Raw genomic sequence first — 25997 nt, forward strand, 5'->3', positions numbered from 1 at the left:
GGCAAAGGGAACCCAAAGGCAATCTGTTAAGAACAATATGATGGAGACTTGTAAAGGTCCTAGTATCATTGATACAGAAGTCAGTGGCTAAGATGTTGAGTTTTGATGATTGGAAAGACGCTCCTTTCTTGGTTAGCCAGGGAGGAGTTTTGGTGGTTTATTTTGTTGTCATTTCTGCTATCTGAGTTATTTTAGGGTTGTAATTCGGATATTGTCTTGTGACTCAAACCCTTCTATCCTTTTATTTTGCTTAGTTTGTTTAGTCATAATAGCCCGTTTAGTGTTGTCTAGGTTTGTTCTAGATTTGTAACCCCAGTTTAATTTGTTTGTTTTGTTATCTAAACCCTTTACCATCTGTCTAATGCCATTTTCTGTTTTCTTTGATTTCTAGTCATTTTTGTTTAGTTCTCTTTTCTTTTTATAGTTCTTTTCCTGTTGACTTTAGTGATGTGACATGCACGCGTAATTCTCAGCCTGGTTTTAAAAGTCAGTTTAATCACGAAGCAATGAAACAATGTTGAAGATGTAAGGACATTTGAGGGAAATAAGTAAAGGCATTTTGAGATCACTTCAAGCCCGAATTGTGTGAAACTGGGGCAGATAGAACATAAAGAAACACTATTGAAATGCATCCTGCCGTGTCAGGTTGAAGCTAAAGGCAAGTTTGTCACAAGTTGGCAGGGGTCGTTCGTAGTAACTAGAGGGTTGTCCAATGGTGATTTGTATTTAGCAGATGTACAGGGTAAATGTGTGGATATGGTTATCAATTATAATGCACTCAAAAGATATTGTGTATGATTCCTTTGGTTTGTTTAATTGTGTTTGTCTGTACTAGGCATGTTTTGAAGATTGGAATAACGAAGGCATTTTGTTCTACTATCTAAACACTTTATCCTTTGTTACCTTTTTGAGCCTTATTTATTTCTTTTTCATACCCCTCTTTTGGAATCAGTGGTAAAGTTCAGAAACGCAAGTGCAAAATGTAAGTAAGGGACAAAAAGAAAAGAATGAAAAGAGAAAGAAAAGAATGAAGAGAGAAAGAAAAGAATGAAAAGAAAAAGAAAAAAAGAGAGAGAAAAAAACAACAAAAGAAAAAACAAAAAGAAGAGAAAGAAAAAGAAAAGAGAAATCACATCAAACAAAGGAAATTCCTATGACATGAACTACGTTCGACCTGATTCCTTTTAGGGATACGTAGGCAGCCTCACGGTTCGGTCCCATCAAAATAAAAATCCAAAAGTCCCCAAGCAAGAAACTGGGGCAGAAGTTGTGGTTGTTGTAAGAAATCTGATTCCAAAAGTTGTAATTTTAAACCCATGTGAATTGTTTTGAGCCTTTGATATCCTTTCTTTTTAACCTTATCCAAAAGCCCACGTTACGGTCCAAAGAAAGACCTTCCGATCAGTCTTCGAGAGATGCCAAGTCAAGCAAGGAGAGGTAATTCATATCAGGGGAAACACTCTGGTCCAAGCAGAAAAATAATGAAAATGAGAGAGTCTTATTGGTGAAACACCTCACGGGCACCGTAGGGCGACGGGAGCTAAGAGAAATCCAAAAATGAGAGAGTCTTATTGGTGAAAACCCTCGCAGGCAACGTAAGGCGACGGTAAGTTGAGAGAAAAAATAGAATGAGAGAGGCTTGATGGTGAAAACCCTTCGGGCACTACAAGTTGAATAAGGATTGTGAATCAGATTGGATAATCGAAGCATTGAAGTCCAGTTTCACGGTTCAGAGGTATAGCAAGAGTTGAACATCAGACTTGTTTGACAGATTAGGCCACTTAATCAACATGTGCATATCATGGTCATTAGAGTTGGTATCCACATCTGATAGATTTCTACTTGGTAGTTTTCTTGTTAGGAATCATCTCTTTCTTTTGTCTTTTACTCTGTTCCTTTTGTCTTGTTTACTTCTTCTTCCTGAGTTCGTTTGGTCAGAATAAGCGAGAAATGACTTCAAAATTTTTCACCAGGTTTCCAATTGCACAAAACGGGATCTGGCCAGCACATCAGTGTCATAAGTTAGGAAAGAACAACAAGCACACTGAGTTGGTAACAATCAACATGCTTTGGGGTCCATCAGAAATACAAAGGTTTGGTATATTTCAATTCGTGAACAGTGCAACAGATAGATGATGTTGGGTGAACGGGTCAAAGGTATTCTCTATGATGAGATCAACAAAGAAAGTGGTTAACCAGTGACAAGCGAGGTCTTCCAAGCAGAAATAAACATTATCATGACAAGTGAGGGAACAATAGACTTCAAGGCCAAGGCCAGTGATTTAAGTCAGGAAAAAATAGCATGCGCACTAAGTGGATGGCAATTAACGTGCTTTGGAATTCATGAGAAACACAAAGGTGCAGTACATGTCAACACAAGAGCACGATGAAACAGATATAGGGTGTTAGGTGGACGGATCAAAGGTATTTCTGGTAAAACACAAAGGTTGGTAAATGTCAGTTCATGAGCAATGCAACGGATAGAGGGAATTGGGTCTGAATGGAGAAGGGGCATTTTCTGTGATAAGGACGACAGAGAAAGTGGTTAGTCCATAAAAAAGCAAGGTCCTCGAGTGGAAATCAGTTATCATGGGAAGTGAAGGAGCAATCGCCCTCAAAGTCAAGGCCACAAACCAACCACCACATATTAAACTGACAAGATTTTTTTTTTGATTGAAACAGGGGCAGAAAATTTCGTTTGTTTTGGAGAAGCCCACCGTAAGGAAAGGCAAGCACCAGACAGGTTTGATTGTAAATTTTTAGGACCCTCCTGGAAAATGGGACCTAGTTTAAAATTCAAAACAATCATGAATAGCATAATCTAGCATAAATGTAACCCCCAAGGAATATAAGTTGGCTTCAAAGTTTGCATGTTTGAGATAGTATTCAATTAAGAGTTGTCAGGACCCTCCTGAATAATGAGACCTAGCTTTAAAATTTCCATTGGATAACAAAATCTAGCGTAAGTTCTGGTGTAGGGTAATATAATTTAGCCGTGAAATTGTCACTCTTAAAATAAAACTTGACTTTTAATTTTCAGGACCCTCCTGGATAATGGGATATAGTTTTAAGACCTTCTTAGTTAACAAGATTTAACGGAAGTCATACCTTTGAAAGATATAGCTTAGATTTAAAATTGTCATTTAGTTAAGAGTTGTCAGGACCCCCCTGGATAATGGGACCTAGCTTTCAAATTCTTAGTAATATTTGGTAATATGATTTAGTTTAACACTCACATATGTGCCCCGTTACCATACTGGGCCAGAAAATTTTCTTTGTCTTGTCTATTTTTGTTCAAGTCAGGAGCCTACCTGGAGAGCAGGGAATACATTTCAAGTTCAGCAGTCAGGAGCCCGCCTGGAGAGCAGGGAATACATTTTAAGTCAACAGTCAGGAGCTCGCCTGGAGAGCAGAGAATACATTTCAAGTTCAATAGTCAGGAGCCCGCTTGGAGAGCAGGGAATACATTTCAAGTCACCAGTCAAGAGCCCACCTGGAGAGTAGGGAATACATTCAAGTTTAGCAGTCAGGAGCCCGCCTGGAGAGCAGGGAATACATTTAGCAGTCAGGAGCCCGCCTGGAGAGCATGGGAATACATTTCAAGTTATCAGTCAGGAGCCCATCTGGAGAGTAGAGAATACATTTTAAGACATCAATCAGGAGCCCTGGAGAACAAGAGAGTACGATTCAAGTTTTAGCTTTCAAATTCTTATTGATATTTGGTAATGTGATTCGTTTTACACTTACATATGTGCCCAGATACCCATACGGGGGCAAAAATATTTCTTTGTTTTTGTCTATTTTGTTGAAGTCAGGAGCCTGCCTGGAGAGCAAGGAATATATTTCAAGTTAGCAGTCAGGAGCCCGCCTGGAGAGCAGGGAATACATTCAAGTTTAGCAATCAGGAGCCTGCCTGGAAAGCATGGGAATATAATTCAAGTTCGGCAGTCAGGAGCCCACCTGGAGAGCAAGGGAATACATTTCAAGTTCAGCAATCAGGCGCCTACCTGGAGAGCACGGGAATACAATTCAAGTTCAGCAGTCATGCGCCCACCTGGAGAGCATGGGAATACAATTCAAGTTCAACAATCAGGCGTCCACCTGAAGAAAAGGAAAACATCTCAGATTACAATTCAAGACGGCAACAAAGGGATTCCACTGGGAGAATACAAGTCAACAAGAACCACGATAGCAAGTTTGAAGATATAGATAGGATTTTATAATGCATATATCATAGTCTAATCTAGCTTCTTTTATTTTATCATGGTGTAATAAAGGGATGCAGTAAGCAGTAGCAGCAGTAACAGTGAAATCACAGCTTCATGGTAGTCCCAACTACCGAAACTTCCTGAACTACACTAACCTGATTCCTTTTTAGCCAAGGATATGTAGGCAACCTCGTAAGCAGGGTGCGGTCAAATCTTTCAAAAATGCTTCCCACGGAGTATTCAAACGGGCAAAAATCACTCGTATCCGCTCACTTTATCTTTGCACGAAAACTCTTCGTGTTTCCGGGCAAAGAGGGGCAGCTATGAGCACGTGATTTTTGCCCTATATGAATTACTCCCATAAATTCAAAACAAAATAATTTCTTTCAGTGTTTGCAATTTTGTGGATTTTTGTGGCATTTTCTATTAATTGTTTGCATTTAGTTTGTGCATTTTAATTAGTGAAAATAGCAAAAATATCACGAATTGCATTTAGGATTTAATTTTACATTTTTTTAGATTAATTAGTAAATTAGTTTGTTTTATAAAATATGAAAATCACAAAAAAAAAGTTTATTTTTGCATTTTAACTCTTTAATTTTGAATTTTTATAGTTTTCTTTAAATTTAGGATTTAATAAATAATTGTAAATACTATGATGAATGATTAACCTAATTGGGTAGGTTAATTTAGTTTAAAAATTAATTTAGGTGTTATTTTTAATTTGAAAAGAAAAAGGATTTGAAATTGAAAAAGAAAAAGAAAAGAAATAAAAGAAAATCAAGTTTGGGCTGTTATAATTAAATTTCCCCAGGCCCAATTCTGAAACACCCCTTACCCATCCAAAAGTGGCCCAAACCCTAACGCCGCCCCGAAATCTCACCGCCTCTGGCCACCGATGTCGGTCCCAATCAACACCAGATCAACACCCCAGACTCCTCTTCACCTCCCCGTTCCGAATCCTCACTTCTTTTCTTTCGAATCCGTCCGGAACGCATCGAATCTTGATTTAAAAGGAAAACCCTAGCGTCGCCCTTGTTCTCTCCGATGGCGACGCCATCTCTGTTCAACCCCAAATCTCACCCATGCAACCACCAGCCTTCCCTCAGCCCCAATCCACCACCGTTTCTCCTTAAATCCTCACCAAATCGGCTTGTTTTTGAATCTGGAAACAAAAAAAAGAAGTCCGTCAAGCTTTCCAATTTCTTTGAGTGATAGGGCTTGAAATGGGTATTAATTGTTTGTTTTCGTTGAGAACATACAGTTAATACTTGTTTTGAGTCAAATCGGAGTTGTTCGAAGATTCATCAGTTCTGGTCCGAGATTTTCTTTTAGGTATTTTCCTTTTCTTTGCCTTTTGATATTTAATATTTATTTCTCTTCTCATCTTCTTCTACTCTTTCTTTTATTTTTCTGATTTTTATTTTTTCATCTCTTCAAGTCATCCGTGTTTGCATGTTAGTTTTAGAACTTGTTTAATTAGTATTTGTTTTCTGTTTTTTAAGTTTCTTTGGGCCCAGAATTGCACGAGTCTTTAAGACTCTGTAAATGAGGGGATCCGACCTGAATTTATAGACCCCTAACATTTGAATTGGGTCAATTTGACCCATGTACTGTCTGGTCTCTTAAGGTAAAAACAGGGCTCATAAGGGGTGATTTAGGAACTTAAGCTGAAGGAATAATCTGTAACTAACTGAGGAAGCTTCCTAGAAGCTGAAAATGGGTTTTACTTGGTCAATAAGTCAGAAAATCAGGGACTAAGTAGCAAAAAAAGAAAATTAAGAAAGGGGTAAAGTACAAAGCCTAGCTTACATCTGCTGCCCTAGTAACTTGCCTATAAAGGTATTGTTACTTGCATCTTAATAGAGATTTTTTAGAGAAGAGGGTAAAAATTCTGAAAACAACAAAATGGCTGAAACTTTTGCAGAAAACACTGTTTCATTGGACTTTAGTACTGAAATCTGAAATCTTCTTTTTTCTGAATCGATTTCTTGATTATTTGAACTTAGAAATGGTTTGAGACTTAGTCATTGAGATTGGTTTAGAGGTCTGTTGGGTAGAATGTGCATTTGAAACTGAATTCTGGGCTGCAGTACTTCATTTTATGGGTTTTTAAATTGCTTTGCCGGTTTGCTCTTTGTTACTGGACCTGCTGCTGCTGCTGTCTACTAATTCTTCACTTCTTTTGTTTCTCTTTTATTCCCAGGTATGTCTTTGAACCATTGAATGGCAAGTGAAGTTGTAAATGTGGTTTTGTGTAGGGGAAACATGGAGTTTTGTTGGAAAATGCTGCTGAGTTTGTTTGTGTTTGAAGATCAATTTGCATAGACTCATATAAGCTGTTTAGTTCTTATTTATTGTATTTTTAGACTCTATTATAGTGTTGGACAAATGTTTCTTTCCATTTGCTTAGTTTAAATGTTCGAAGTTCCTGATTATACGCGTGGGTGATAGAGAAATTAGTGCAGTAGATACATGTTGTTTCAACTTTTTCTTTCTTTACTAATATGTTGAGAAAAATGAATCCCTGTTGTTGAGAAGTTTAGTGTTATTTTGGAATTCAAGTAAATCGTACGCTAATCTTCTGGATTTTGTTACTGTTAGTGTTGGGAAAGAGTTTTAATTGAGTTTAAGTACCTGAAGTAGTAGTTAGTTGAATTCATGCTAAAAGAAAGGGGAATTGATCCAGCTTACTTTAAGAATTGAGCTATGTACTGATTTACTCATGTTATGCTTTGTAAGCAGGTTTAGTTTTGAGTTTAATGTCTAGGCTCATATCTGTTTATTGGATAGTCCCATAGGATATTATTTATCATTATGTATGAAACCGAGGTTTAAGTGGATCTGAAATCTCGCGATTGTCTTTCGAATTTAGCTGAAGACTGATTTGAGCATGATTGCCAAATGACTGTTCGTTATTGAAAGCTCCATGGGGTTCATGTAAATGTTTTTGATTTCGTGCGCTATATGCATGCCTGAAGACTCAAACTCGAGTCTTATTCTCTTTAGTCTTTAAATCTCAAAAGATTTAGGCCCTCTTTGGGTCATGAACCGTGAGATTGCCTAAAAAGGAACTGCCTGGCTCTATCATGTTTGGGCCTGCCCTTTAATTTCCCCACATAAATGCTGTTGATGGCTCAAGCCATTTTCTTTTTAAATAATCGGCAAGTTTCTATTCAAGGCAATTTTCTTTAAATTAGTTTAAGCATTAGTATTAACAGTAGAGTTCAAAGGCCGTTAGTGTTAATTAATTAGATTTCCTTAAATATATCTGGGGCGTGCCATATTAAGTAAAATATAGTTTATGGCCCTCAAAAGTTTAGTTTGAGTTTTCCTTTAAAATCAGAATCGATGTGCGCCGTGCAAAAAATAAAATCTCAAATGCATGGCCCTCATTTATCAATTTTAACCTCTTGGAAATCGAGGCGCGCCATTTAGCAAATTCCCATGGCCCTCGCAAAGTTAAAACGCGTAGTTGCTTTAGGCGAGTAGTTTAATAATATTACCTTTCTAAACGCAGGTGTGCATTTCATGTGACCCAACTCTAAATCTCACAACATTGAATAAGATGTGTTTCGGATTGCGGGTGCATTTCATGTGGCGCGATCCAAAGACATGTTTTATATGACGTTAAATCTTCTTTAAAAATAATTAAAAGCGGTTTAATAAGTTAAAATGTATCCTAGGCTAAAACACGTATTAAAATCAGATAACACGCCAATTAAAACAGTTGAGCGTCCGTGCTAGAACCACGGAACTCGGGAATGCCTAACACTTTCTCCCGGGTTAACAGAATTCCTTACTCGGATTTCTGGTTCGCGGACTGTAACACAGAGTCAATTTTTCCTCGATTCGGGATTTGACATCGGTGACTTGGGACACCATAAATCTCCCAAGTGGTGACTCTGAATTTATAAATAAATAAATTCCGTTTCGATTGTCCTTTAATTGGAAAAACTCCCTCATCTACTCCCCCCACCCCGGGGGTGTAGGTAAAAAGGAGGTGTGACAGTACATATGCCTCACTCAACACCTTCAACAAGGCATCTTATATACGTCGGAACTTTGCAGCAAAGCTAGGATAGAAATTTGTGACGGTGTTTTGTTCAGTTGATCAATGACTGAGTATTCCTTGGCTTGTATCTTTCTCCAGAGATCATCGGGCCCGATTTCAGTGATTGTCGGCCGACCAGAGGCTTGCTTACTCGACTCATCTAAATGCTCCGAAATATAAAGCCTGCCGGTTCTTGTCATACCCTGTGCCGTAACTGTTTCCCCGAATTTAGCTTTCCCTTTCCTTCTCGCCTCGGTTGTGTAATCCCAAGGTATGGCATTTGTATGGAATAGTGTTACGTCCGACATTGTTACTGGGATGGGCACCTTTTCTCCTAACGGAGCATGTATTTTGGAGGGTAAAACCGCAACTTCAAATTCAAGTGGTACAAACATGTTTACCTCGGCATCCCTAGAAGGCTGAGTCTGGACTACGATCGGATTGAGGGTGACTATCGGCTTCTTTGGTTCGTCACCTTCTGTGATTAAACCGATCGATCCTTTGGGATCCCAATCATCCTCTATTCCAATCATGTGAACACCTCCACCCTTATGGTCCGGCAGAGGGTTGTTGCGGACATTCGGAGTAGGCTCCTTTGCTACAATGATCTTGTTATCGATCAGAGTATGGATCTTATCCTTTAGAGATCGGCATTCATCAATGGTATGTCCCTTCATGCCGGAATGGTATGCACAAGGTTTATTTGGATTGACCCACTGAGAAGGGTTTTCAGGGGTTATAGCAGGGATAGGGGTGACATAACCAGCAGCTTTGAGCCTTTCGTACAGCTGGTCAATCGGTTCAGCAATGGCAGTATACTGTTTGGGGGGTCTACGGTCGAAATTTGGTCGAGGTCTAGGAAATTTTTAACATGTGGGAGGTGATTGATAGTGGGATGGCTGAGCATTGTAGGCTTGGTAGACATGTGCGGATTGGGAATATCTGGGTGAAGTAGGTTGATATGTGGGAGGTGGGGGTGATTGTTAAGTAGGTGGTGGAGTTTGGTAAGATGGTGAGGGTGCTTGGTAATTTGGAGTAGGCTGATATGTGAGTGGAGGTATCAAATAGGCTTGGTATTTGATAGGGGATTTGGCTCTTTGTGCAACCATTATGACACCTACGTCCCTTTTCTTGGACGTACCACCAGACTGTAAAACCTTATTGGTAGCTTGCAAAGCTTCAAAGTTTGTAATCATACCACTTTTGATGCCTTTCTCGATCCTTTCCCCTAGCTTGATGATGTCGGAAAATTTCTGGCTCTCAATAAACATTAGCCTTTCATAGTACTGCGGGTCTTGAGCCCGGACAAAAAAATTGTTCATTTGTTCTTCTTCTAAAGCAGGTCTGACCTTAGCAGCTTCTGATCTCCAACGAGTGGCATACTCGCGGAATATTTCCGTGGGCTTCTTCTTTAAGTTCTGGATGTAGACCACATTTGGTGCATTTTCTGTGTTGAACCTGAACCTGTCCATAAAGTCGGACGCCATCTTCACCTAGTTCGACCATTTCTTCGGGTCTTGGCTAATGTACTAAGACAGAGCGTCTCCCTTCAGACTCCTCATGAAAAGCTTCATGCGAATCCTTTCGTCTTTCCCTACTCCGACCAGCTTGTCACAGTATGTTCTCAAGTGGACTCTCGGATCCCCTATACCATCAAAAATTTCGAACTTAGGGGTTTTGTACCCTCGGGCAGTTCTACATCCGGTTGTATGCAAAGATCTTCGTAGTTCAACCCTTCAATCCCCTTACTTCCTTCGACACCCTGAATTCGACTAGTCAATTTCTTGAGTTCCGCAGCCAGGTTCCTGATGAGTGAGTCTTTATCATCAGACTCGGGTGTGCTTGAGACAGGTTGGGTGGAGGGTGGCATGGTTTCCACATAGATGGGGGTGTTATGGTGGAAATGGTCATTTGTGGAATTCAGAGGTTATGGGATGAGTAGCGGAGTGTGGCAAGTATTGCAGTGGTGGTGACGAGCAGGATGGTTTTGTGGTTTTGGGATGTTTTGTGGAGGCTGGGGTTCTGAGCATTTGGAAAATTGATATCTGGAGTGGTGAGGGAAAATGACAAGTTTCCTAGATTCCGAACCTGATCAAGTTCCTCCTAAAATTTCAACAGTTTCTACTCGAGTTGGGATGCACTTTCTTTGGAGACCTAAGCACCATGAGTGACCTCTACCCGTTCAGTTGAGTTTTCCTTTCTGGTGTTGTTCAAATCTCCATCTTTCCTTTGTTCCTGCTTCTGATAGGACTAGGAGGAGGAGTGGGTGAAGGGCCCTTTGATCTTGTGGAATATGATGGTGATGCCAGAGTGCACGAACTAACCTGTGGGGAAGGGAGTAAATAAACAAAAAGTAAAAACAAAAAGGTAACAAGTTAGTGAGGATTATAAGGAAAAGATGTTGCAATATTTAAACACATAATGCAAGAATGTAAATCGTATCCTAATTTGGGAGCCTCGTTGTGCCCGAGGTAGGCCTAACGACAAATTGATTTGGAGAACTTAGAATGCTAAATGCCTCATTTTATTGATAAAAGTAGACGAATCCCAAAACGACACTAAATAACAAGGAATAAAATGTCACTAGTGGCCATTGGCCTTATTACATTTCTTAAAGCAAAAAGAAAAGATTCCTATCTATTTGGTCCCCGCAGGACCTTCCTCAGGTTGAATGCTCTCGTTAATCAAATCCTCTAGCTCGCATAGGTTTACCAGTAGAAATGTCTTTGCCATATGTTCTCCTTCGTTTCCTTCAGTGCTCTGGCAGTCGGTGACTCTCTTCCTTACTTTCTCTTCCAATTCCAGTAGACTGTACTCTAGATATTCTAACTTTTTGCTAGTTTTGGCGTCCCTCTCTTTCCACTCGTTGATTTGGTCATTTGGTGGAAGACTCTTCCACCAGTCCAGAAAGAGTGAGGGTGTGTTAACCATACCGAAGTTGGGGACCTCGTGACTCACGTTTCTGTAAGACAAAAGGGTTAGGCCCTTACCCCCACCAGACTCGACAATTAAATACCAATAATTGGCATATAAACATTTAGTTCTCCAAATAAATGCACAAAACGTGATAGTGTCCGTTTGGGTTTTTGGGAAACCCAATGGACTTTGGACAAGGCTATCTTAAAGAGTCATTATGCGGACAACATAACTGACTCGGCTAGGTTTGACCATGATGCATGCACAATTTAAATAAAGTAAGGTTTCTATAGGGGTTTTTAGACTGGTACCCTTGAGCGGACAACTCAAGAGGGAAAGGCATGGAACCGTCGACTACACCATTGATCAACTGGTTTTACCGCAAATACGCCTTTGCCGGATTTAAAGGGTTATAATATCGGAAGAGCGCAACCACTTATTATAAGTGTTGCTATGGTATTTGTTTGGCACGAGTGGAATATGATGTTGGAAACATGCATATGCAATAATTAAAACAAGTCGTCACGTATTTGCACGATCATAAAGTAATAATTACAATAATTTAAAACAGTAAAGGAGTGCAGTAAAGGAAAGCAGTGAAAGAAACAAGGGAAAGAAACAAGAGACAAGTTAGTTTTTTGCAGTAGAAAAGGGAATTAAATGCTTAAAGGTATTAAACAAATAAGGCACATAAGAAATGTAAAGTCACAGTAATAGCTTCAAATGGTAGAAGCCTAAAAGATATCCCCAGCAGAGTCGCTATGCTGTCGCATCCCCTTTTTCTCGCGAAATCGGGTTTATGACATTTGGGAGACAACTCATTCCCGTTCGGGAATTGGGTTTTGAATTGAAGAGTCGCCACCTAATGATTAAAGTGCATTAGGACACTAGGAGGGGTTTGTTTTGAGTAACCAAAGATTTGGTAAGGGCTTAAAATTATCCCAAGGGAAAGGTGTTAGGCACCCCTCAGGATCCACTAGTGTGGTTCCCGGCCAAACTATTGTTGTGTCTTAAGTGCAAATAACACATAGGCAAATAAAGGCTTCAAATAAGAGGGGATTTTCACGTAATGGTTACAAATAAACAAAAGTAAGAAAAATGAACTAAAAAGAGTTGATTTCCTTAAAAGAAATGGTTTAAAAATATTTAAAAGAAACAAAGAAAACAAAGGGAAGGGGGGTCCTAGGTTTATTAATAATATGGATCACCCCACACAACATTCGGTAATCACTCCTCAATGAGGGGCTACACGTGATGTTATCGCGTGGTTATCATATCCATATCTACTTTTTCCCACCCCGTTAAGGTATTAAAGCATGAAATGGTCTCGTTTACTTATTGCATGTTATTACCCGCCCCAATCCTATCAGCCCCGGAGGCACTTGGGACTACTAATCCTAAAGGGAGGAGGTATTGGGCTTATTTGTGGTTTCAAAAGGTAAAATACTAAGGCGGCAAACAAAACACATATAACAAGTTTGGGGAAGCATATAAACAAATAAAAAGGGCTCAAACAGACCTCCTTTAAACCAAAGAAAACACATAATGTAGCATGACTTGCATGTACAGTTTAGGGTCTGATTAAAACTTAAACGATGGAGGCAGATTGATTTATTACGTAGTTCAGATAAGAAGCCCGAATCAGGCCTGCCTGCTAGTTGTAGCTGATAAAAAGTCTGATTCAGTTTACAAACTTTCACCCTATGGCTTGCCTAAGTGTTAGACGAAGACCCATATAGGCATGATATCTACTGATTCCAGAAACAATGAAACAAACATGAATACATACTGATTTGAGAAGAAACGTTTGTTATTAAAGAAAGACGAGTTTTAGCAAAAGAACACAAGTCATTTGTGACTGGTTTTAAACTTATAAGCAAATGAAGCGGTTCAGATTCGATTGGAGCTCCTATAGGCATGCTTTCCATGTGTTGTCGATTTTGGACACTTTTACAGACATAGCGAGAGTGCAGAAATCCTATAGGCATGGCATCTAAATGTTGATTTCGTTTTAAGCCTATGAACATGATATCTAATTGCAGTTTATTATTTAGGACCTACGAACATGTTTGCCTGATGAGGAATGCATATGCAAAATTCAGAAAGAACCTATAGGCAGGATATCTACTTGATGTGCAGAAATTCAAAAATTCCTATAGGCAGGATATCTATACGCTATGCAGAAGTTCAGAAATAAACTATAGACATGATACATACATGAGAATGCAAGATTCCTATAGACATGGTATCTATATGAGAATACAGAAATTCTTATAGACATGCTACCTATATGAGAATGCAAGATTCCTATAGACATGGTATCTATATGAGAATGCAGAAATTCATAAACTCCTATAGGCAGGTTATCTACCCCTTTTGCATACATAGCTACCCTCCCTCTTCACTGACCATCCCCGAGAGTTTTATTACATAATTATTACAACCCAAAAAAGTAAAGTAAAGGAAAAATACATCAGAAATTGAAAAGTACAACTGAGGAGAGCCTGATTCAGACTTCATGTCTGAAGTATGAAGTAAATCAACTCCAAGAGATCATATTTCAAAGCCTTTCTCTTATTTGGGGTGTGTCGGAGTCCCCTATGAGTCTCATATGAACTCCGGGCAGTGCTTACACCCAAATGTATCACAGATTAAGCCATGGTGTAGTGTGGATGGGCCAACCCTCAGGTGTCCAAGTTTAGAGGGAACTCGAAGTCCCAAGACAAGGCTCACAAGAGGGGGGCAGAACTTAGGAACTAAGAGAGAGTGCATTGCAGAATTCTGAAAGGGGGGAAAGAAGAAGAGAAACAATACACAACGGGATATAGGGAATAGGGAGTTGCAAGAGGTAAAAAGCAGGTTAGTGGGCATAACCCAACAATGGGTGATGCTGACACACCCATAAGCCTACTATAACACATTGTTTAGAGGTTAGGATCCCCTAAGGGATCAAGTTCAAACCATAGACAATAACTTGCATATTGCCATGTTTTAAACTGTAACTCAAAGCACATAAAGGGAAATAGGGAATAGGGATTCATAGCAGAAACAAGCAAAAGGAAATCAACATGCTAGTTTAAGTATTTAACTCTGCAGAAGTAGTAAAGTAGACATAGATGCAGAAAGTTGTAAGTAAATACATTGTGGTGATGCTGAAGTTAAATTAGGACATACCAGTTTCAAAGAAACAAATAGGGAAAAGCAGTAGTCTTGTGAAAGTCAGAATGCAAACAAGAAGGAAGAATTCTATTATGTGAGAGTGAGAATTCAGAAGAGACTGTGAATTGTGAAGTCTCCGTTTGTGAAGAAAGGTCGTGCCTTTTATAGTGTGAAAGTCATGAGGAAACAAGGTAAGAAAATATTTGAAGAACTGATTGTCAATCAATTACACAAGACCTCCTTTAATTAAGGGATTCATATTCAAACGGGTATAAACCAATTAAGGAAAGAAATTAATCAAACACTTTGTGCAAAGTACACAATTAGGGGTGAATACATAAAAGTTATTTAAGGACACAAGTTGTGCAAATAAGGTAAGAAGATCAGTTAACAACCAGTAAATCAAAAGAGTCTGAGATTTTGTATGAATGAACCAAGTCAAAAAAGATGAAGAAGGGTTTCACTTAGGTCGCGTCACAGAGAAAATCAGTAAACAATGGAAAGAAATCAATCAGGCTATATTCAGAAGGAAACTTGAACTAATTGCAAATTTGAAAACCATTTAGAGGGTTTTAGTAAAGAGCATGTGAGCATGTTAAGTATGAAAGAAAACTTTCATGTCACTGTAAAATAAATAGGAAAAATCAGTGTAGAAGAGTTTTAGTAAAAATGCCATAATCATATGAAAACAAAGAAGTCCAAACTCAATCCAAAGACTCGAAGAGTTAGGGGTTCTAAAATAAAACCCTAGTTCAATCAAATATATGATCAAACCTGGCAGAATCCCCAAATTTTAGGGTTTCCGCCTTGAATCAAGTACAGAGATGAGAAGACAAGTGGTCGAAGCAGGATCAGAGTTTTCAGAGAAGAATTGAAACCTCTTGCATGCTTCTATCAACAACAAAACTCATGAGAAAGCATGATATCAAGGTAATAGGCAGAACACAGTAGAAGCACGCAAAGAAAAGAAAAAATATAGAGGAGAAACACTGATAGGAACAGTGAACATACTTAAGAAGTTTTTCAGAAGAAACTTAAACAGGGCTTAGTAGAAGGAAAGTAAGGAAGCTTAAGAACTTAGCAGGAAAGTACAGTAGGAGAAACATGCTGGAATATAGTAGAAGAAAAATACAAGAACATAATAGAAAAGTATATGAGAACATAGTACGGAAAACATGGTAGAAGAACATACAAGTATGGAGTATATAAAACACAATAAAAAGAACATACAAGAACGGAGTATAAAAACTCAGTAGAAGAATATACAAGAACAGAACACAGTAGGAGAACATACGAGAACGTGGTAGATAAAAACATAAGAGCACATTAGAGGCAAATACACAAAAGAAAATGGAAAGAAAGTCAAAGAAACACTTAAACATTTTTTCAAAAAACCCTAGATCGGAAAGAAAGATTTGTTTTTTAAAAAAAAGAGTAATTTTTGAAAGAAAAGTTAGGGAAATCGTTTGAAAACTCAAGGAGAGCACAGATACACAACGGATCTAAAGAAATCGGAGAAAATCCTCGAAGGGTTAGGGCTTCAGAAGAATCCTAGAAATGAGAAAGGCTTTGAAGGGCCACCGATCTGAGTCGGAGAGGTCAGAAACAAGATCAGATAACCTTGGTACGCCGGAGCAAGGCCGGAGATGACCCTGGAACCTCGAATCGATAGAGGTCTGTGTTAAACATGGTTAGGCCTCGAATCTTCAGGTATCAGGCACGTGGGAGAGCAAGAGGAGGTGGGCATAAGACTTCCATATCCTGAGAAGCCATGGATCCCGGTGGGTTTCAAGGTAGAAATGATGGGAGGCGGCTAGGGTTAGAGAAGGTTCGAGAGTGTTTTGAGAGAGGGGAGGGTTTCATAGGCGGCTGGTTAGGTGAAATGATTTAGGGTTGAGGGATGTTGGTGGATTAAAAAAGGAAAGGAGGAATTGTGGTCGTTGATCATTTTGATCAACAGCCTGGATTTAATGGGGGGTTGGGCGGGTTAACTTAATTGGATCAGGGGCGGGTAGTTTAGAAATTGGGTCGGTCCATTTGAAATTGAAATTGGGGTTAATTGGGGGGTCGATTTGGTCTAAAATTTAAATAGGTAGGACTAGTATTAAATAGCCACTTTTTCCCTCTTTATTTTAATAAAGAATAGCAAAATAATTTCTGGAAACAAATTGAAGGTACTAAATTAATTAATAATACACAAATATTAAAGTAAAAATACTGGTATCAATTTTGTAATTATAAATGCAATTAAATCTTAAAATAGGCTAAAATTGCAATTATGTGCAATTTAATTTTAAAATACTCAATAAATTTGTAAAAATGTGCAAAAATTACCTTAGCTATATTTTGGTATAAATATGAGAATACAGTAAAGGAGTTACCAAAAAATGATAATTTGAGAAATAATTATTGGTTTTTTCTGATAAAATAAGGCGATAAATTGATTTAAAAATTGGAAAAATAATGAAACACTTGGACATGCTTATATATACATACATATGCTATTTTAAAAGTATTTTGCATATGAAAAATATATAGGGAAAAATTCGATATCAACACCCGCGCTCACTGGGGGTGTGCAGACTCCTGGAGGGGCACCTTACGGCCCAAGTGCAATATCAAGCCATCTTATGGCATAAATCACTAGTCTCTCGGCCTCATATCACTCAAAGCCACCTCGTGGCATACATATCTTCAGGCCCTCAACCTCAAATCATTATCAGTGTTTCCTTACAACATAGGCCCTCGGCCTTACTCGGTCACAAATCCTCACAAGCCACTCGGGCAATAGTAAAACAGTGCTTCTCAACCCAAACATCATTTAAAATATCATTTAAGTATTAAAACTGAGTAAAACATAGCCGAGTATGGAAACAGTGGAAAATAACATGACTGAGTTCAAGTATAAAGTCAAAACAGTGAGGAAATATCGATAAAAATCCCCGAAGGGTTCAAATAGTTGGCACGAAATCCAAATATGGCATTCAGCCCAAATAATGATAACAAATAGATTACAGTCAAATACGCGGTAAAATCATCAATCGGGACGGACCCAGTCACAATTCCCAATAGTGCACGACCTCACGCTCGTCACCAAGCGTGTGCCTCACCTCAATATAGCACTACGATGTGCAAATCGGGGTTTCAAATCCTCAGAGCATTATTTACAATCATTACTCACCTCGAACCAGTCAAATCTCTAGCTCGCGACGCCTTTACCCCTCGAATCGACCTCCACACGCATCGAATCTATCCAAAATTCAGAACGAGGACGTCAAAATATGCTAAGGAAATGAAGCCCAAGCAAAAACAATCAAAATATGACACAATCCCGAAATCCCGAAAACCCTACCCCCAGGCCCACGACTCGAAAATTCGAAATTTTTTACATCGATAGATTCCTCATCTCCCAACGAGTTCATACATATCAAAAGTTCTGAAATCCGACCTCAAATGGTCCTTCAAATCCTCAATCAAAAGTCTAAATTTCCAAACCCTAGTTCTTCAATTTTTTGCTTATTTTTCATGATTATCTAGGTGGAATTCACATTAGAATCGAGTTTTAAGTCCAAGAATCTTACCTCCAAGTGATTCCCCTTGAATCCCTCTTCAATCCCCTTCAAAAAGCTCTAAAACGACCAATAATGGAAGGAAATAACCCCACATTCGCGGACAAGACGACCTTTTAAACCTTCTGCCCACGCCTATTTTCCTTCATCACGAACGCGGGAAATCCTTCGCGATCGCGAAGCACAAATTCTCAGCTCCCAAAAATTACTCTATGCAAATGCATAAAACACCCTGCGAACGCGATGCCCAGGCAACTAACTCTACGCGATCGCGGACCGCCTACCGCGTTCGCAATGAACAAATCCAAGTCAAGACCCCAGGTCTACTAAACTTTACGTGAACGCGACCTTTACTACGCGTTCGCGATCAATAACCTCACCACTCTATGCGATCGCAACTCAACCTTCGCAAATGAGAAGAATAAATGGACTACCCCCTCAAAAGCTTCTATGCGATCGTAGGAACCCCTACGCGATAGCAAAGAAGGAATCTCTGCAACAGCTGAACCTCCAATTCTGCAACTTCTCCAAGGCATGAAATGGTCCGATTGACCATCCGAAACTCACACGAGGCCCCCCGGGACCTCAACCAAAGGCACCAACATATCCTAAAACCTCATTCAAACTTGTTCCAACCTTCGGAACACTCAAAACAATAGTAAAACACCGAATCACATCGGATTCAAGTCTAAGAATTCCAAAATCTTCAAAATTATGCTTTTGATCAAAAACCCAACCAAACCACGTCCGAATGACCTGAAATTTTGTACACACATCCCAAATGACACAACGGAACTACTGCAACTCTCGGAATTCCATTCCGACCCCTATATCAAAATCTCGCCTATCAACCGGAAATCGCCAAAATATCAACTTCGCCAAAATATCAACTTCGCCAATTCAAGCCTAAATCTATTCCGAACCTCCAAAACTCATTCCGATCACAGTCTAAGTCATAAATCACCTCCCGAAGCTAATTGAATCATCGAAATTTAATTTCGAGCAATCTAACACAAAAGTCAACATTCGGTTGACTTTTCCAAGTTAAAGTTACTCTAAAGAGACTAAGTGTCTCAAGCCTTACCAAATCCTTTTCAAGCTCGATCCGACCAATCCGATACCACATAACACGGATAAACAAATCATAACAAAGCAGAAATAGGGAAAACAGAGCGGTAACTCATGAGACAACAGGTCGGGTCGTCACAAAGTGGGATCTAGGAAGGGTAGGGTGTACGCAGACCTTACCTCTATCCTGGGAGGGCAAAGATACTATTTTGATTAGGCCCTCATCTAAAGAAAATATAAAAAGAAGCAGTGGCAAGAAATAATAAGAACAAGATATTAAGAAGACCGAAGCAAAAGATAGCAATGAAACAATATGTAGTGACGACGATCTGGGAATAAAAAGATACCATACTACAAAACTACCGATACATGGAAAAAAAGTAAAACGCTCGACTACCTACTATTCTTCTACTCTAATCCTCGGTTTCCACACCCTCCTATCAAGGGTCATGTCCTCGGTTAGCTTATGTTGTGCCATGTTCTACCTCTACCTCTCCTCATACCCACCAAGGCCAACCTCTCGTACCTCCTAACTAGGGCATATATGTTTCTCCTCTTCACATGCCTGAACCATCTCAACCTCCTCTCTCACGTCTTAGCCTCCACGAGGGCCACTTTCACCTTTTTCCAAATATTTTTATTCCTAATCTTATCTAGCCTGGTATGCCCGCACATCCATCTTAATATCCTCATTTCAATTACTTTCATCTTCTAGACATAAGAGTTCTTGACTGGCCAACACTCTGCCCCATACAACATAGTCAGTCTGACCACTTTGTAGAACTTATCTTTAAGTTTTAGTGGCATATTCTTATCACACAGGACATCGGATGTAAGCCTCAATTTCAATCACTCTCCTCCGATACGATGTTCCTACCCTCCTCTTCATTCAAACGTTTATAAATGTATGTCATCTTCGTCTTATCTGTGCCTCTTCAAATAAAACTCTGTCTTCCTCGTCTTTGATACACTTCACTTGCTCCAGGTCATAGGCCTTCCCTTCTCTGACCTTGACTAGCCTATACAGCTTTTTGTCCCTCCCCTCGACCCCTAGTTCCTCATACAAACGTTCAAACACTACAATCTTAGCCACAGTAACTGCTAACTTCGCCTTTTTCTTAGCCTTCCTATACCACTTCCTCTTCTCCTCCTTATTTACACTCTCAACTAACTTCAAATATACCACTTCCTTGCTTCTACTTTTCCTTGCACCACTTCGCTCTACCACCATCCCCCTTTGTGGTCGCCAGAGTAATCCTGCGAGATCCTTAACACTTCTCTCGCGGCTACTCTAATACAGTTCGCTATCACAATCCACATAATACTCGTGTCCCCACTACTCCTCCATGCCCCCATAGGCAGCAACTTCTCTCCCTACTCATGAGTTTTGTCCTTGGTGAAGGCTACCCACATAATCCTAGGTTGACCATACACAACCCTCTTCTTCCTCTTCCTCGTGACCTCTATGTACATAACCAATAGGTTTGCAAAGTCATAACAATCTCATTCTGAATAACCTTGCAATCTGTGCAAAAAATTCTATCACTTCCTAAGGAGTAGATACTCAATCTAGGTCCTATTACAATGAATTAAAGCACCTAAAACTATTAGAAGCCACAAGTTCACCTTAAATCTCACAATGTTCAACAACGTTAGAAAGAATTACAAGAAAATACACACGACTTCACACCATAACAAAAAATGACCCATGTTTTTAAGTTTTACCTAACCTAGCCCATACTGTACATATTTTGAAAGTACTAGCAAATTCAAAATCTGTGTTCTTACAACCAATGCTTCTAAAAGCTATGGAGTTAAATTTGTGTTCTCACAATCATTGTTTTCACTCTTTCTTCTTCTCGCATCTTCTACATATACTTCAAGGGGTCGTCTGCCATTACTGCTTCTCCCCCTGTGTCACCTAGTTGCAATATAAGAAAATGGAAGAGTAGAAGTCCATCGTTGAAGGTCATTGAAAACTTTGCTTTCGAAAATCAGATTTTTTGAGTTCGTTAGTTGTTTGGATTGGGTATTGTTCCAATTGATTGAAAATATCAAAAGGAGTTCAAGATTTAAATTTGAAGTGGTTTGGAGTAGATTTGGGCAAGATTTGAGTTAAATTTCAGAAAAAACACAAGGAAGAAGACGAAGTCAGTTTTTTGTATAATCTTGTATAATAGTGTATACGAGTGTACAAACACATCTTATACATTAATATATATTTTTATACACCTTTATACAAGCGTTTGTAGACGAACTTCTTCCACAATTTTCTGTTGCAATTCTTGTTCAAAATCAGTCCAAATCTCCATTAAATGACTTTAAAATTTATATACAACCTCCTTATACTATTTCTAACAAGTCTAAATAACACCCACTCCAAATTTCTCACAAAATTAAATTTGAAATTTAAACCCACATATTTAAACTTATTAAAAATCTAATTTTCACCACTCAAATGAATTTGGTTTGTTGAGCTAATATTTGAGTTACAGTTATTGATTCGAAAATTAACTTAAAAGCTTAAGCAATCTTTTTTTAAAAATTAAATAGTAATTTCGAGAACCTATTAGAGTTGAATGTTGAGTATTAACCTATTATTTTTGGGCTAGTTGGTTGTAAATTAAAATATGGGATATAAAATTGAAAAGTAGGGAGCCTAGTTGTTCTTATATGAAGTACGTATATTTGGGCTAAATTACATCAATGCTTCAATATAGAGAGAAATTCAAAAATAACCAGATTTACAAGTGGTCATTCAAAAAAGTCACAGTTTCAAAAGTAATCGAAATTTAGTCACTTTTTATGTAAAGATAAATCTGAACGAAAATACTGTTCAAAATCCGGAAAAATACTCCAACATAATATAATGGAGTTCCAGTAATATACTGAAGTTTGGAGCACTGATACTTCAATCTCCAGTATATTATACTAGAGCCAGCAAAGTATACCGGTCCAGCATAATATGTTGGAAGTTCATACACAGGTGCACCGAACTCTAGTATATTATGCTGACTGGTCTCTGTTGTAACAAATAGTGGCTATTTTTCAATGACTTGGCAAACACTGACTATATTTGAATGACCAGTCCAAAAACTGGTTAGATCGTATTATTTTAACTTCAATATACCCCTTAAAGCATTGAAGTTCTTTGCTTGATTCCTTGTGAAATAATGATGGTCCGGTGGTAGGTTGAATGGAGGAGCATTTCTTTACCTGCTTTTTCCAACATGAAAGTTTGTAGGGAAATTGCGTTTTGGAAATTTCATCATATTTTGTCTGTCATTCTTGGAAATCTTAACTTCCTTAGGATTAGGCAGTTGCTCTTCCTTATTAGATACTCACTATCCGAAAATTGTTATGATGGAGTAAATAGTGGTTTACGCTTATCGTTATCACAGCCGCCCGACATTGTTTTACTCATCGATTCCCTTTTCTGGGGAGAAGGAAAGTCTTTGCGTAACTAGTAAAATTGGTGTTATGTAAGGTTTCAGATTCGAGACGTAGAAATAAACTTTTCTAAAAATCCTTGTAGTCCGGTCCTTCACCGAAGGACGCGCATAATAGGAGATTAATGCACCGGGTCACCCTTTTTATTTCCTTTTCTAGGGAATTAATTTGTCCTCCAACTTGAGGATTGTCGCCGTGAAAGATTGAATAATTTTTCTATTATAAAAGATTTTTTTTAAAAAAAAGAAGCTGATAAAATTAATTAAACAAAAAAAGAATATTAGGAAGGGTAAATTAATCATATTATAATTCTTTTATTGTTATGAATAAAATTGTAATTAGAGTGAATGTATATCTTTTAAAGAGTTTTACTTTGTGGCTAAGTCATTTTCCCCTATAAATAGAGGGGTCTTGCCCCATTGTAAATCATCCCAAAATTCAATAAGAATCTCCTCTCTCTCTCTCTCTTTCTATGCAATATCGTTCTTCTTCTTTTATTGTTTTATTACACGTTATCAGCACGAGACACTACCGTCTCAAGAAGCTCTTTGAGAAGATTAAGGTATAACGTTTCTCCACTTTTTTAATTATGACTGACATTATGAAAAAAAAGTTCGTTGCCCTTGAAATTTCGGGCAAGAACTATATGACATGGGTGTTGGATGCTAAAATCCATTTAGATGCAATGGGTCTTGGAGATGCCAATTAAGATAAAAATAAAGCATCTACCCAAGACTGTGCTAAGGCCTTAATCTTCTTGCGCCATCACTCTTCCACAAGCACAATATGATTGGGCTCATCTGAGGCTCCAAGACTTTAAATCTGTTTCTAAATATAATTCTGCAATGTTCAGAATTACTTCTAAATTGAAACTCTGTGGAGATACTATCACTGACTATGATATGCTTGAAAAAATGTTCACAACGTTGCATGCCTCCAATATGGTCTTGCAACATCAATACCGAGAGAAAGGTTTTAAGAAGTACTCTGAGTTGATTTCTCTTCTCCTTGTGGCTGAACGAAATAACGACTTGCTCATGAGAAATCATGAAAATCGACCTACTGGGTCTACACCATTGCCTAAAGTGGATGATGTGTATTCCCATTATGCTAAGCGTGGAAAAGGCCGTGGTCGTGGCCGTAGCCGTGGAAAAGGAAGAAATTTTTCTGGTGTTAATCACGCCCCAAAGAAAAATAACCACCAAAAGTGGAAAGGGAAATATGAGAAGCCAAAGGCAAATGGTTCAGAAACCGCATGTTATCGTTACGGTGGAAAAGGGCATTGGGCAAATATTTGTCGTGTGCAAAGACATTTAGTTGAGCTTTATCAAGCATCTTTAAAGAATAAAGGCCCTGAAGCTAATTTTGTTTCTGACAATGATTTTGACATCGCCACTTGGATGTGGCAGACTTCTTTGAGCATCTTGATGGAAAAATAGACCACTTGATCGGTGATGGATCCATGGTTAAAGATGATTGAGTAGTTTAATTTCTATTTTTTTGCCTATTTGTAGTAGTTAATGAATAAACATCATGTGATTATAGTTCTTTACATAAGTAGTAGTCATTAGTATCAGTTAGTATTATTTGATTTATGAATAAGTGTTAGTTCGCTTTGATTAAATAGAGTTCTAATATTTGTTTTATACAATCAATTGAGTGTTCTAATATTTTCTAATTCAAATTAATGCTTTCGATCTACTGAATTGCTGAGTTTGTCTACAAAATTTAATGAATAAATGGATTGAATATTGCCAGTTGAGAAATTACGAATGCTGCTGCTGCTACTAATACTACGCCTCAATCTCGAGCTATACATACATTAGGCTCAGGAAGAAAATCTCAGTAAACAAAATACGAGCTTATTTGCTTATTTTTTAAAGTGGTGGTTGCAAAGTAAGCTAATATATGGCGATGGTCTACCGTATTAGTTTATTTGTTTATTTCAGATAGTCTCATTGAACTTTTAACAAACTCTCTTCATGGCAATGTTTGCACATCTATCAACTTTTGGAGTTAAAACAGAAAGGACAATTCGTTCAATTTGCCTATGTTAAAGTAAATGTTTACTCTTTTATAAAACGTGTGCTCATAAAACTAATTTTTAAATTAGTTTGTTTTTTCTTCCACAATTGCAATTTCACACTGTGTTAATCGTATTATTTAGATGTATGATATTTAATTCTACTAAATGTCCTTATCTTTCTTATTATTATCTCCCTTGTTAAATGCTTGAACAAATTCATGAATATATTTAATCGATAAGAATATATTAATGTTTATTCGTATATTTCTTTTGTATGTCAAGCCATGGGAAGCAAATATGGATACCTCACAAAACAAACTTGGATCAATGTTTAATTGTAAAAATATTTGTTTAGTTGATTCATGTACGACACATACAATATTCAAAGAAAAGAAATATTTCTCTCATTTAAGTATGTGTAAGGCAGATGTTACTACAATTTCTGGTAGTAGTAAATTAATTGAAGGCTCTGGAAGAGCTACTATAACTCTGCCTAAGGGAACAATACTTATCATAGAGAATGCAATGTTCTCCTCCAAGTCCAAGAGGAACTTGTTGAGTTTTAAAGATATCCGCCAAAATGGATATCATATTGAGACAATAGATGAGAATAATTTTGAATATCTCATCATTACCAAGAATGTCTCTGGCCAGAAAAAGGTAATTGAGAAATTCCCATCTTTATCTTGTGGCCTGTATTGGACAAGAATTAGTGCAATTGAAGCACATTCTATTGTAAACCATAAAGTTACTGATTCCAATACTTTGTACTTTGGCATGATCGATTGGGACATCCTGGATCAATTATGATGAGATGAATTATAGAAAACTCAAATGGGCATCCATTAAAGAATTTAAAGATTCTTTTAAATAATGAATTTTCTTGCACTTCTTATTATCAAGGCAAGTTAATTATTAGATCATCACCAACAAAGGTTGGGATTGAGTCCCCTGCGTTTTTGGAACGTATACAAGGGGACATTTATGTACCTATTCACCCACCTAGTGGGTCGTTTAGATATTTTATGGTCTTAATAGATGCATCTTCTAGATGGTCTCATGTGTGCCTATTGTCATCTCGCAACCTCGCGTTTGCAAATTTAATGGCACAAATAATTCGATTACGGGCGCAATTCCTCGATAATCCAATATAGACTTGATAATGTTGCTGAGTTTTCATCCCAAACATTTAATGATTATTGTTTATCAATTGGGATAAAAGTGGAACATCCTGTAGCTCATGTCCACACTCAAAATGGCCTAGCAGAGTCTTTAATTAAACATTTGCGATTGATAGCAAGACCGTTACTTATGAAACGAGGCTGCCAACTTCTGTTTGGGATCACGTCATTTTTCATGCAGATTGCTAGTTCGTCATAGACCGACAAATTATCATAAATATTCTCCGTTGCAATTAGTTTTGGGTCATGAACCTAGTATAACCTTTTAAGAATTTTTGGATGTGCAGTATATGTGCATGTAGCCCGCCATATCGCACCAAAATGGGTCCCCAAAGAAGGTTAGAAATATATGTTGGGTTTGAATCG

The 25997-nt window shown here is 38.1% G+C and overlaps 1 protein-coding gene across 1 annotated transcript; it reads left to right on the forward strand.

The window, feature by feature from the left end:
- The first annotated feature begins 23269 nt into the window (after positions 1-23269).
- On the forward strand, positions 23270-23863 carry LOC104246325 (uncharacterized). Its single transcript, XM_009802132.2, has one exon. The coding sequence runs from the start codon at positions 23270-23272 to the stop codon at positions 23861-23863; it is 594 nt and encodes a 197-aa protein (XP_009800434.2).
- The last annotated feature ends 2134 nt before the right edge of the window (positions 23864-25997 follow it).

Source organism: Nicotiana sylvestris, chromosome 5 (assembly GCF_000393655.2).
Source record: "Nicotiana sylvestris chromosome 5, ASM39365v2, whole genome shotgun sequence".
In the NCBI taxonomy this organism is placed as follows: Eukaryota; Viridiplantae; Streptophyta; class Magnoliopsida; order Solanales; family Solanaceae; genus Nicotiana; species Nicotiana sylvestris.